The 14,510-nt window shown below is 28.6% G+C and overlaps 1 protein-coding gene across 1 annotated transcript; it reads right to left on the reverse strand.

Annotated features, from left to right (window-relative positions):
• Nucleotides 1–5,720: 5,720 nt before the first annotated feature.
• On the reverse strand, nucleotides 5,721–10,167 carry LOC112777749 (probable LRR receptor-like serine/threonine-protein kinase At1g51880). Its single transcript, XM_072226790.1, has 13 exons — nucleotides 9,773–10,167; nucleotides 9,147–9,690; nucleotides 8,536–9,020; nucleotides 8,308–8,440; nucleotides 8,163–8,234; nucleotides 7,998–8,072; nucleotides 7,832–7,912; nucleotides 7,447–7,625; nucleotides 7,146–7,363; nucleotides 6,877–7,003; nucleotides 6,707–6,775; nucleotides 6,440–6,629; nucleotides 5,721–6,189 (listed from the first exon to the last, which is right to left on the reverse strand). Exons 1-13 carry the CDS (start codon nucleotides 9,852–9,854, stop codon nucleotides 5,787–5,789), a joined length of 2,658 nt encoding a protein of 885 aa, XP_072082891.1. The 5' UTR covers nucleotides 9,855–10,167; the 3' UTR covers nucleotides 5,721–5,786.
• Nucleotides 10,168–14,510: the final 4,343 nt, after the last annotated feature.

The raw sequence follows: 14,510 nt of genomic DNA on the forward strand, positions 1-14,510 counted from the left end.
TTTTTGTACTAGGCTACTAGCTTCCAATGATATATGATTTTTAATATACACATTATCTGATATTGTAAAGTTGACCCGGGCCGTAAGGGGAAAAATCCTGAGTCAGCTTCTATTGTTCATTCATATATATGATTTTTTTATTTTTTATTGTTTGTGGTAATAATTGTTTATTGTTTCTTCAGATATTCGTCCTATTTCACACCAAGACTATTCAAAGTACTAGTTTATAATATTATATATATATATATATATATATATATATATATATATATATATATATATATATATATGAAGAGTATTAAGAATTAGTAGATTTTGTGATTTGTAGTTATTAATTAGTTATCAATAATATTTTTAATGGTATAAAATTATATCTAATGATGTGAAATTATTTTTTTTTTTGTTGGTTAAATACTGACCAAATTTTAATAAAAATGTTGGTCTCTAGACTTTCTCTAATCTATCGGTGGTGGATTAGAAAAGGGTGACTAAGGATGGATAGAAATTGATTAACCAATACCTGTTGAATACTTGGCATTTAGCAAGAGAATTAAAAAAAAAAAGGATAGTTAATCAACGCAAAAACTGAGTAAGTTACAGAAATTTACTAGAATGTTACTGTAAGGGTATAAATAGGATTTGGACACCAAAAAGTTAGGCCTGTGTTATGGGACCTGGACTTAGGTAAAAATCGGGATAAAACAACATCATCAATAGGTACCAAAAAATTCGAGTCTATAAATTTTGATGGTGGTTTAATATTTTGTTACCCCAATACTAAATAAGTAATATCAATAAAAAAGGTAACAAGATTATAATTGAATAAATTATCATATATATCTATGGTGGTAGTAGTGGTAGAGAGAAAGACAATTTAAAATTTTTAAATAGCTTTTTAAAGTTTGAATATTTCTATTTTCTGCCATACCGAATCCATCTTTTTATGGATACAATGGTCATTTTTTTATTTAATGGATATATTTATTAGCGTTTATATCTTTTATGGGTATATATAGTAATTTATTCTTTATAATTATTGAGTGGAAAGAAAAAAAAACTAGAAAAACAAATTTATTAGAATATATAGTAAAAATAAAAAAAATTTGTTAAATAGTTATTTGAGATAAATTTTTTTTAAAATGAAGTGACTTATATTGAGACATAAACTTTGAATAACTTTTTATCAATTATATATTAATATTGAGGTTTAGATTTTAGCTTTTATTTATATAATTTTTTTTTCTTATTGACATATAAGAATTTAGGGTTTAGAATTTAAAATTTAGAATTTTAAATTTTTTCTCTTTTTATAGAATTTATGGAAAAGATTTTCTTTGAAAAAGATTTATATATAACGTATATTTGCATAAAAAAATTACATAAATGTTCCAAAAAAAATTTCACTACATACAAAATTCTACGTGATATGTTTGCTGATGATAACCAATGGAATCTAATAATTTAGTATAGAAGAAAGACAACACTAAATCATGGGATGTCATCATTATCTCAATGCATGTTTTTAAATTGTGTAAATAATTGGTTTAGGAAAAAACTGTCTCATATGAGCAAACCTAACCAAAGTGATAAAATTGAGTAGAATTTGATTGATTTAAAATTACTTGTAAAATTTAAATATTGTATGAGTCAGGAAGTAAATTCAACTCGATGAAATATTTTTTTTGTTACGATTGATAGATTCGTACTTGACATAGCATATCCAATTATTCGGGTTTATTCCTAATTTTGATTAAAATTATTTTTTTGATAGTGTCAATTGAAAATTTTTTCTAATATATTAAAATTGAGTTGTTGAAAATTAAATAATATAACATGAATTAACTATAAAAGTTATCTTAGATTTATTTACTTAAAATAACTTTTTTTTAAAATAATTTTTTTGCCTACAATTTTTTATTATCAAATAATTTAAATAATTCGCATTAGTTTGTAGCGCTTAATAAGTTGGAGAAATAAAATTATTCAGATAATAGGTAATTAGAATAATATCTGAATTTTTCAATAAAAGAATTAAAATTGTAAAATATAATACTTTATTGTCTTATTTTTTATTTATTTTAAAATAAAAAAAAAACAAAAATAGGATAATAAATAATTTTGTTTATTCTAAAAATTGTAAAGTATAATGTTGTTTGCTCTTTTTGTTTTTTCAATTTTTAGAATAAACAAAAAGAAAATATTATACAAGTAAAACCTAAAACCTAAACTCTAATATTGATATATAATTGATAAAAATTTATTCAATGTTTATATCTCAATATAAAGCACTTTATTTTTTAAAAAAAAATTTATATCAAACATTTATTTAACAATTTTATTTTTTTTACTGTTTACTCGAATAAATTTGTTCTTTAGTTTTCTTTTCTTCTTTCCACTCATAAACTGTAAATTTGCTTTTTTTTTTCCTACTGATTAATATTATTTATTTAGTATTTAAAATAACAAAAAACAATTCATCATAAAAATTTATGAATTTTACGAAATTTTTCGGTCTATTAATATTACCTTATTCAATATTTTTGTTTAAGTTCAAGGCCTATAACTCAAGCCTAAATTTTTGGTATCCAAATTTTATTTATACTCTCATAGTAACACTCCAGCAATTTACCGTATTTTTTTTTTCATAATCCTTTTATCAAATATAAGTATCTAACAGATATTAGTCAGTCAACATCATCCTTAGCCATTCGTCTTTATGCCACCACAGACGTCACCATCTGATCTCGTGGCATTGAATTTGAGATTTTGAGGCACAATAAAACAATCAATCATAATATATACCAATTTGGTACCAAGAAAATGAAAGAAAGAAAAAGCCAAGACTTAGCGACTTAAGTCTTCAGCTACAACATAAAACATATCTTTCAAAGTTGCCTGCCTTTCATTTGTATCTATTCTCTAACGTCAAATATGTGCTTATTTATTTATTTAGTGTCATTATTTTGTGATGAGAGTGGAATAATACTTGATTTTATACTGAGAATAATTTATCATGGGACCATCAGATTCGACACTTCTCTTGCATGCAGGGGAAAAATGATTACAACATTTTGAAAATATTTATTTCCATCCAAAATATTGGTCTATTCTTAACATTCATATTTTTTCATTAATAAATTTATTAAATAAATAAATATAGGATTTTTCACAAAAAAAGAATAAAATAGAAATAAAATAATTAATAAGTATAATTTTATATTCTCTTGAATGTATCTATAATCAAATATTTTGAATACATTTTTAATCTTTATAAGTAAATATAACAGGTTCTTTTGATAGAAAAACGTATAATATGTATTAGCATTTTTTATTTTCTCCCTAAACTCTATTTAAAAATATGTTATTGGTTAATAAATTTTTGTATACACAAGGTAAAACTCAAATTCTCTTTAATTAAACAATAGAGGTTGCAAAGCTTTTCTGATTGTTGTGCAAAGTAATTTGGCACAAATGGTTGACATTAAAAATAATTCAATAATTAAAGTCGAAAATTATATATGCATAAAACATACTAGGTTAAAAAAAATAAAAATGAGTTAGGTTTGGTGGTCAAGCTAATTTATGTTTGATACACAAATTTACTTAAAGAGTTAAAGTACAAAATTACTTTGAGTTTAAATTTATTTGAGGTCTAAGACTACTTGAAATCTAAAGTTATACCAATTATTTTAGGATTTTTTTCTATAAATAGAATTAATTTCAATAAACTAGAGGAGACTTCAATTTATTCACACGCTTACTTATTTTATATTGGGAGACTTCATTTTTCTTTCCGTCATTTCAATTTTTTTTTATTATTTAAATTTTATTATTGCACATTTTAATACAAGCTAAGTTTTGCAATTTTTAGTTTTTTTTTGTATTTATTTTTTTATTTCTTACTTTTCATATTTTTTTTTACACTTTTATTAGACATGATTTCTAAATCCTAAGAATAACCCATAAAAATAGTCGTATCACTGGAATCTATTTATCTATATATTCTTAATATATAAAAATAAATATATAAGTTTACCAATATTATTTTTAAAATATTTTTTTTTCTACTAATGCCATGTTAGCAACATCGTTTACTTGGCAAAATATTAGAATCAACCACTCAATTTTTGCCAAATCAACTATTATTTTCAAATCACCAAAAAAAAAAATATAAAAAAATTTGTAATCAAATTTGTAACCTACAAAGACATTCAATCCATATCCATATATTTATTATATCTCACTGTTATAAACAATACAATATATTTATAACTCCAATAATTATTTTGTTAATTTCTATAAATAACTCATTAAATATAATAAACATTCATATTACAAATGTAATAATAATATCAATAATCATAATAAATTTTACGTTACAAATATTCAAATTCCATACTATTTGAACTACTTATATAAGTTTCTTATCACTATTCCTTCAAATGACATCAAATTTAGCACAAAAAATTTATTTCCTAACTACACAACATCTTAAACTTACTCAATGGAGCATCGTTATTTGGACAATATCACTAAACAAAAAGACAATTGATTTATCAAAATTCGCGTGGTTCATATATAAAAAATATTAACACCCACAAATGAAAAAGAGTCTTTTGGCTTAGAAATTATTATATTAGATGAAAAGGTACAAAACAAACATATTTATTATATTTTCAAATTGAATTTACGAAAAAATACTTTAATTACTTTTGCTTTAATTTTTATACTTTTTATATTATTTTATAATACTTTATATATAATTATATTTTAATATCGTTAAAATTATACTTCTTTTAATATGCTATTCATTGTTCTTTTTTAACTTATTATTAACTATGATTTACTAACACTGCAGGGAACACATCTTCATATAATTGTGAAGAGAAATATGATGAACAAATTCAAACATGTGTTACAAGAAGAAAAAGTCTATACTATAAAAAATTTAAAAATAGAAGATGCAAATGATTTGTATAGGCCAATTAAAGATACAATGAAAGCAAACTTTTTACTCACAACTGTGAAAGAAATTAAAGATCCAATTTCAAACATTCTTCAAGACTATTTTAAATTTGAATCATTTGAGACATTGTCTGACAGAGTGGGTCAAAGAAAAATACTAACAGATAATTTTATTTTATACTATTTTAATTATTCTTATTAAAAATAATTTATTCAAAAAAATCTACACATTTTTGTTCTTTTTATTGTAAATGTCATTGAAAAACTACATCAAGAAATTAAGAAGAAAGAAAACCATACAAATTCAAGACACATATTCAGAAGAAAAATATACATGTAAAGATGGAACAAACAATATAATAAAAAATGCATACAACTCAAAAATTTATAAATAATATACCTTTACAAGACCCTACGACAAAAAGAAGAAAGCAACAATTCTAACAATAACCAATAAAGAAAAAAAAAGGAAGACGAGCGCTACATACATAAAAAGACTAAGCCCATCAACTAAAACAAATGTAAAAATCAAATCACTAAATAAAAATATCGCTTTGTACAACTCCAACATCCAAATTTTTTGTACTATAAATTATTTTAAACAAAGCACCTTTCAAATTTAACTTTAGTTTACACATATTTAATTTAATTCTACAAAATATAGTCATTTTTAATATTTATTATATACTATTATTAATTTACCGTGCGCGGGTCTCATTCTAGTTAAAGTAAAGAAACAAGGAAACAAAAGAAAATGAAACACAATACAACTTAGAGTATTTCATTTTAAGCACTAGGATTAGGAAGGAATTATTTATTAACTATCTAGCTATGGGACTAATTTCAGTAACTGGATTCATGGTAACCAACTCATTTGAATCTTTGGCGCCAACATTTTTCCGAGCTGATTCCACCGCCAAACACTCCTTTAGCTCCACCAAAACATCTCTCATGTACGGCCTTTCTTTAGAACTAATGGAGACACATGCCATTGCTACTTCAACTGCTTTCCATGCAGAATAAATGTCGAAATCTCCTTCTAAGCTTGGGTCTACAATACGTTCTATGTCCCCTCTAGCAACCACAGAACCCACCCACTGACTTATGTGAGCATTGTTATGTGCTTTTGATGATGCTGCTGCTTCACCTGTGATTATCTTCAAAAGAACTACTCCAAAACTATACACATCACTTTTTTCAGTTAATTTATTTGATGTTTGGTACCTGCATCACCAATAATATAGTTTCGTTAATTTATAAAGGTCTTATAATAATTTCTTCAAACTCATGAAAATAACATAATTACAGAATAAAAAATAGTATAGAGACTTCATTGAAAAGAAAAAAAGTATAGAAACCTAATTATAAATTTGGTGAAACTATAGAGACCAACACAGTAATTAAAATTAAAATTAAATAATTCAAACCAAACTTTAAAAATAAAATTTAAACCAAAAGTAATTACAACACTTACTCTGGATCAAGGTAGCCAGGAGTTCCAGCAACCATAGTGGACACATGTGTGTCTCCACTGAAAATGAAGCTTTTGGAGAGGCCTAAATCCGCCAATTTTGCTTGAAAGTTTTCATTTAACAAAATGTTTGTACATTTTATATCTCTGTGGATTATAGGTGGCTTGCAACCACTATGCAGATATTCCAATCCTGACACAAGATTTTAGTACAAATTAAAGAAAATAGGATGAGATTGAAGAAAGTAGTTTGTTAGCTTTCTTGTTAACCTTGGGCTACATCCACTGCTATTTGGAGTCTGTCCTCCCAAGTTAAGAATTTTTTCCGGGTAGCTTTTCCTGCACAATTATGATTAAGTATTTTTAAAAGCCTGTATTTATAGCATAATTAAGTTAATTAAATCTAAATTAAACAAAACATAAGTAATTCAGATATACACCTGAAAGATGTTCATTGAGGTTCCCATTTGCCATATATTCATAGATGATCCCTATCTTGTCGTCTTCATTGCAGTATCCAATCAGAGAAGTCAGGTTTCTGTGGTGAACCCTCATAAAAAATTTAACCTGTAATTTATCTCATTTCAGTGTGTAAAAGAATTTGATTATTTGGTTGATTTAGTAGCGAATTTGTTTTTATACTTATTGAATATTTTGTATTGAGATTCAAGAAATATTAGATAACCAACATTTTTATTATCAAATTTACCTCTGCAAGAAATTCCTGATATCCTTGTACTGATGATTGCAAAAGCATCTTGACAGCTACTGGAATATTATCAATAATGCCATAGTAAACTGTTCCAAATCCACCTTTACCGAGGACTTTTTCGAAGTTATTGGTCATGTTAACAACTTCATCGAATGAATATTGTCGGCGCTTGGATTCCAAAGGATCACCAGATTCCATATGAATGTAGACATCATCTAATTTTAAGGTCAAAATGTGTGTCATGGTTAATTGTACTTAGAGGACTGTAAATTGTAGTTTGCAGTATTGTTTCTTTTACCTTTTAGCTCTCTCTTTTTAATGTGAATGATGTTAACTGCTGCAAGAACTACCAGTAGGAGCATCAAAAATGCAGAAACAGATGCTAGTATATAAATAACTGGATTGTTTTCCTTGCTTTTATCTTTTGTCTGTTGGTCACAAGGACCAGATTCACATAGATTTGGATTTTGCCCCAACCTAGCATCATTCAGTAACAAGAATCAAGTTAAAGTGAAAAACTACATTTAATTTGCAATCTCTATGGAGGTTCTTACTTTTAAGTTTCCATGTGTCAAAGTTGTATGATATGTGATACTACATAATTTGTAGAAATTCATGTAACTATGTAAATAACAGGTATTGCTGATTTAGGGTATCAAATTAAATAAGAGTAAGATGTATACCTAAGTGATAGTATACCTTCACTTGACTTTTGTAGAAGTGCATTTGGAATTAGACCTGTGAGGTTGTTATTCTGCAAGTTTCTACAAAAGAAAATGCTTCTTTATTTTTTCTGTAACAACGAAATCAATCATTTATATTAATGCAGAGAGTATGAAATAAACTTACAGGACTCTAAGCCATGGCAGGTTTTCTACCAGAAAAACAGGTATCTCCCCAATTAAGCTATTATTTGATAAATCCCTGACACAACAAACTCAAATCACTACAATCCAAGAGGAGGATAGGAAAAAACACAGAAAAATTCAATGAATTTGCATTGGAGTGACGCACAAGGACTCTAACTTATTAAGCTTGGAGATATAAACTGCTATGTATCCAGTGAGTCCTCTTGAAGATAAATTCCTGCATGAATTTCCAAATACATTATAAACGGTTCATTATACTTAACAAATCAAATCTATACATGCATACTTACAAGGATGTGATTCTTGGGGTGCCATTAAAATTACAATTTAGACCCTCCCACATGTATGCTACAGGAGCGCATGGATCACCTTGCCAATTTTGGGTCACCCTGTAAACTTTCTTGATATTTGTGATAGCATCAACTACCACAGATATTAGAGAGTTAACAATGAGGCTCATATATACAGAACTATAAGATTACTGATGACAATGAAAAGAATAATATTTTAGAACATACCATCATCTTGTTGAGTTTCTAATTGTGAGAAATCCTTAACTTGATAAATCTCAAGAGCATTGATGATGGGTGGAAGGGTAGAAGCTTCTGTCTTAACAAGAGAAATGTTATTATTCTTATAGAATACATTATTTGGAGATGGATCAAATATGGTATTTACAAAGTGACCGGGTCGAAGTAGATTATAAAAGTACTCTCCATTAAGGGTGATGTTGAATTCTCTAGTTTCATTTGGTGCCAGATTTTGAACCTCAGCAAAGTGCAGATAGAAATAGCACTGTTGCTGTGTAGTTACATTAAGTGTATCAAAGTAGAAATCTAAGGAGACACCATTAGCATTTCTTGGTGTAGCAGCAGTCCAGATTACTGAATTTGGCAGTTCATATTCGTTGGAAGGTAGATCATTGCTAATAGGGTTGTGTAGTTGTGTCCACTGGTCGTTGGAATAAGGCTCCCATAAACGATCATGAAAATCATCCATGTACCTGGATACCACAATTTTCTTACACTTTGTAACATTTATATAGGTTAATTATCAACAACTATAATAATCAAATATGTAGTAGAGGAATAATCAAATATCCATCCAAACAATACTAGCAAAATCTGACCTGTATGTTAGGTTGGTGAATGAACCAAAATCTAAACCAACCAAACGAGCCAATGTTGTAGCTCCGGAAGTTTTATAAACATTGTTAAAGTCCATATTCCTGAACTCTATGGCAGAAATAAAAGGAATCCCGTTGCCAGTGTTAACTAGACAGATGTGTACATAATTCAGTGTGGGAGTGTGCATCAGTTCTCTGTAACTGCTCTGTGATGCATTGGTTAGTTTCACTGTGTCCCACAAATTAGACCCGAGATGAATATCAAATTGTGGAAGCTCATTTAGACCGTCATAGTTTCCATACAGAAAACTTGCTCTGATTAAATATTTAGTGCCACTTATCACACTAATTTTGTAACAGTTTCTCATACCGTTGGGAAAGCTCCTCAGGTAACTAAACTGTTGTTGGTGAGTAATCTTATCTTCATTCGATACCATTTTGCTCACACCTGAATCAATGAAATTAGTATCTGAAATGTAATTAATTCCTGTGCTCTTCTCAGTATAGTCCTTTCCTTCGGGTAGCCCACAATCTATGCTAATGAATCCTGTGGCATACAAATAATATTGGTTTCAAATTGAGTTGTTTCAATTGACTGTTCAAATAATTAAATATTGGTAAGTATATACCTGATTGTAACTGGGTTTGAACCAGAAGCCCACTAGTTACAACCCCAAGCATCACAAAAAGCAAGTGCATTAACATTCTCATTATTTTTCGTTGTATTCTATTCTGCACCTTATAATGAGCGGGAGAGTAAAAAGAGTTCCATATATAATATGGTTGATAATGTTGAAGTATGAATTCGAGGTAATTTAAGGGGCAACGTAGTCAATTATGGTGTAGGATGTAGTTTAACTGTTTATGGCAAATTTAGAGCAAGGATATTTGTATATATCATTTTTTAAATATGTAATAAAAATAAGCACACTGCATATATATTTCACGTTACTGAGAAATTAAAGCCAGGCTTGTTTGAAAAGTATGTTTTACATTGTAGCTGAAGACTCAAGTCGCCAAGTCTTGGATTTTTCTTTTTCTCTGCAAATTTCAACCTCGAATTAATTAGTCTCTGAAATAAAAAAGTACTAATTTAGTTATCCATGATAGTAAACGGTGAAAATGTGATGTTCTTCTATCAATTCATCATGTAAACTTTAATGATGGTGTTTATATGTACCGTTACCTACTGTAATATGTTTATTTATGAAAGACCGTCATACAGATCCATAATAACTTTTGGAGTGAAACTTTATCTATTTTGGTAGGATTTGTGATAAACAGGGAACAGTTGATAAATATTATATAAATTCTCAAAAGATAATAAATGCTTCACGATCTAAAACTACATCGTTTCAGTGCTCATGTGGCAACAACGAAACATAATATATAGATAATTCCGTTTCGTTTTACAGCTTTGCACTATCCATTGATGGAAGAAGATACATGTCCACCGTTTGTTATCATGAAGAATATAATTGATAATTTTTTTTCTTCAAAAATTAATTAATCCTTAAAATCTTTAAAAATCTAATTATCACTTTACTCATAAATATATTTTTAAAAAATTTTGCCAAACTAAGTTTAAACTTTAAATGGTTGAGCCTTGGCTTTTTCTCTCTGTCATTTTCTTCTTTGCAACAAAAAGACCAAACTTGTATATGTTGTGAGTTGTGACTGATTGTTTGTATTGAAGAGAATATAAAGTTCTCATTAATATTATTCTATTCCTATATTTATTCATTTAATAAATTTATTAATGAAAATATATTAATCAATATTCTAAACTGAATTGAATTTTAAGAATAGACCTTTTTTTTCAATATCTCTTAATTCAACTGGTCAAAACTTAATTGGTCATGAATTAAATTTTTTTTAAAATTTATTATTAGCTAATGTCTGATAAATTATTACATGTATAAATTAAGATTTAAATTCTAACTTATTTTAAATAAGTAAATTAATCACTGAATCAACCCGATTAAATAGACCATTGTTTTGTATCAAAAGAAATATTTCCAAAAAGTTGTCATTTTTTCCAGCACGTAAGACAAGTATCGAAGCCCATGGTCCTATGTAGTCTAATTCATTGCATCTAGAGAATCAATCCTGCACCTCATGACAATCACAGCTGCCAATTCAACTGTTTTGGTAGTTATTGATACCAATTGGTTGATGAGGTAGACGAAGACGTAGCTTGGATAGTGATCATGGAGGATAGGTGCCAAGGTAGACGAAGACTTAACTAGAATAGTTATCGAGGACATTAACTTCGTGGCCTGGCTCTTTCATGTTGTTATTGCATTGCATGTCTCAGATTGGATTGTCCAACCCAAAACCTTGACCACAAAATTAAAAAAAATAATAATAATAAAGTAAAAATAAGCACATCGGATATATATTCCACGTTAGAGACAAACTAGAGCTAGATACTTAGATAGTTTGAAAGGTATGTATTATACTGTAGCTGATGATTGATGAAGACCTAGATTTTGCTGTAGACTTTGTAACAAAAGACCAAATTGTTATATATTGTCATTGATTATTGTTTTTATTGTGCTTCAATGGTTTATGGCATGATGGGACTATTTACAATATATATCAAAGCAATAAATTATTACCACAAAATAAATAATAAATAAATAATCCTACGAAGGAATAGTATAAAAGCGGACGTAGGATTTTTTTTTTTTCTCCTATTCCGGGTCGTCAACTTTAAAAATTGCATAGTAGTTGTAAAACATAGCTGTAATTTGTAATTTAATGCATGAGCATGACACTAAATTGTGATGTTTAATTCAGACACTCTCGAGTTTAATTTGTTGATAAATGAGGTGTTATTTGTTGATGTTACAGTACTCTTGGATCTCATCAAGCTAAGCTTATATTCAACCAGAGTAACTTGTATTTCCTGGTTCAACCATGGGCTTGATTTATGGCTGAACTCACAAATGGAACATCAAAGTGAATTTATCCATATACACATGCTATGCCTTCACATTCTCCTGTTTTAATGGAAGCCGAAGAGAGACACACTTTTGCTTCATGCAACTATGTATAAGTCATTGAAATGCTCATTGTGTAGCCTCTTTGGTGAAGACGGTGAGTGAATAGAGTTATTTCTAGGGTATCTTTTTTAATTTCCACCTTGAATTTGATATCTAATTGAAATTCAATTCAAAATTTACATTATATTATTCTTACTGGAATGTTAACTGTTTTTAGACCCTTTTTTTCTTATGTTCAGATGTTAACCATTTATGTTTTTACACTTTTTTGTCTTTTTCTCCCTATAATTACTCCCATTTTTTAAATTTGTATTTTCACAACCACCAATATAATTGTGAGTCTGTTATCATTTCTTATTATCCTGTCTCCTTACAAAAAGAAAATTGAATACCCTAAGGCTTCCACTCAGAAGGATCAAGGTAAGTTCTGGCCTCACTCTCACTGTATCAGATTTGACGTTATAGTGACGAATTTTTTATTTTAATAAATAAAATAAATATATTAATTACTGAATTAAATAATTTCAAAAATTATTACCAAAATCTGTCACCTTGTCATATCTTGTTTATATTATGAACGAGTTGAATTTACATGTGATATAAACTCATCTCGTTCACAGTATAAACGAGATATGAGCAACGTCAACTCGTGTACAGTGTAAATAGACGAGATACGTGTAAATAATTTTTCAACAACTATAAAAGGATGTCTAACTTTTGGGATTCTTCACATTCATTTCATATCTTTTTTTGTTCCGTTTTTTTCACAAAAAGAAGGCAATAATGACTAGTAATAACGTATACTATAATACTCCGAATTTTTTAAAATTAAATAATAAATTATTTATAATTTATTATTTTAATTAAAAAAATTATTTTTTAAAAATAATTAAAATTAAATTTTATAATATTTTAACTTTAAAATTTATTAAGATTTTTAAACTATTTTTATTATAATAAAATATTTAAAAAAAGATAAAAATTATTATTATTATTATTATTATTATTATTAGTAAAGTAAAAAAAAAAAAAAGAAGAAAGGAAGGAAGAAGTTGGCCGAAGCCTTAAGGGAATTGAAACAAAGATATATATATAATGACACCTATTAGCCTCTAATATTTTCATTTCCTTCATTCATAACTGTTCCGTTCGTACGTTGTCGAGGTATAGTAACTCCTTCTGCCCGCAACTGTGCTTGAGTGAGAGAGTTATACATCGGCTGAGTTGGAATACCGCGGCGGGAGCACCTGCAAAAAGCACTCCAACGCTCAAGTAAGAATGTGAATTATTAGAAAATAAGAGAAATAACTTAGAGTGAGTTCTGTGACCTGCCTTACTCCGAGGTTAGTTATGTGTTTATATAGGCGTCTTTAGTATGTTCGGTTATAGTATATCTCGGGATTCTCTGTGTCTTTCGAAGTTATCCTTAATGATAACGTTTTAAAATGTCAGTTATGTTCCGAGCTTTTCATAGCTCGTCCGGATTTGGTGGGTTTGTTGATATTTGATTTTGTTTTCTTCCGAGGTATTCGCTTGTTGTGTTGGCCGAGGTATTCGTTATGTATCATAGCCCCCAAGCTTGCTTTGTTGTAAGAAAACAAAGGTGAGCTTTAAAAAATTTTTTGTATACCTCGGCCGAAAATATGTCCTTGGAGGTGTTCCTTTTCCCCCGAGCTTGCCTTGGTTTTCTTGGGAAAAAGAATATGGAGCATTTAATTATCGCTTCGTTTCCCGCACTGGGGGAAATGATTGATGTGAAGTCGTAGCTCAGTTTTCGGAGTTATCTGAGCTACTGGATGTTGATGTAATAATTGGACGGACAGGATGGGAACGGTTATCGAAAGATAAAAAATTGTTTCACTTCCCTCATTAGCTTATTACCTGGTTTGTCTTAAGTGAGCCCCCAATTTTACCTTGTTTGGTTTTGCACTTTGAGTTTTTCTGTGTTTAGAGAAAATGAGTGGAAAAGGTAAGTTTTGACGTTTTCTGGTCTTCTTCCTTTCTTCTCTGTTTTGTTGTTGTCTTATGGTAACGGAAAAAGGTAAGGTTGTGATTGTGGAAAGTGATCCTTGTAGTTGGGTCAGTGAGCAATTGAAGTGTTGTGTGTCATGTTTTCAAGATGTTGAGTCCGTGAAACTCTTAGGGTCAGATGTGTGGGTCAGGGATGGCTCTGGGGTAAGGATAGAGGTTTTGCCTTGTGGGGAGAGTGACCGTGTGTGTGAGAAGGTTGACAGTTGAGCTTATTTTTATCTTTATACCTGTTTGCTGACTGAGTTAGGTGTCCGGCTTCCGTTTTCTGATTTTCAATGCGGTGTCTTTAAGACCATGTTCGTTAAAATTAGAAGTGTGGAGGAGGAGT

Source organism: Arachis hypogaea, chromosome 19 (genome assembly GCF_003086295.3).
Source record: "Arachis hypogaea cultivar Tifrunner chromosome 19, arahy.Tifrunner.gnm2.J5K5, whole genome shotgun sequence".
NCBI classification, from domain to species: domain Eukaryota; kingdom Viridiplantae; phylum Streptophyta; class Magnoliopsida; order Fabales; family Fabaceae; genus Arachis; species Arachis hypogaea.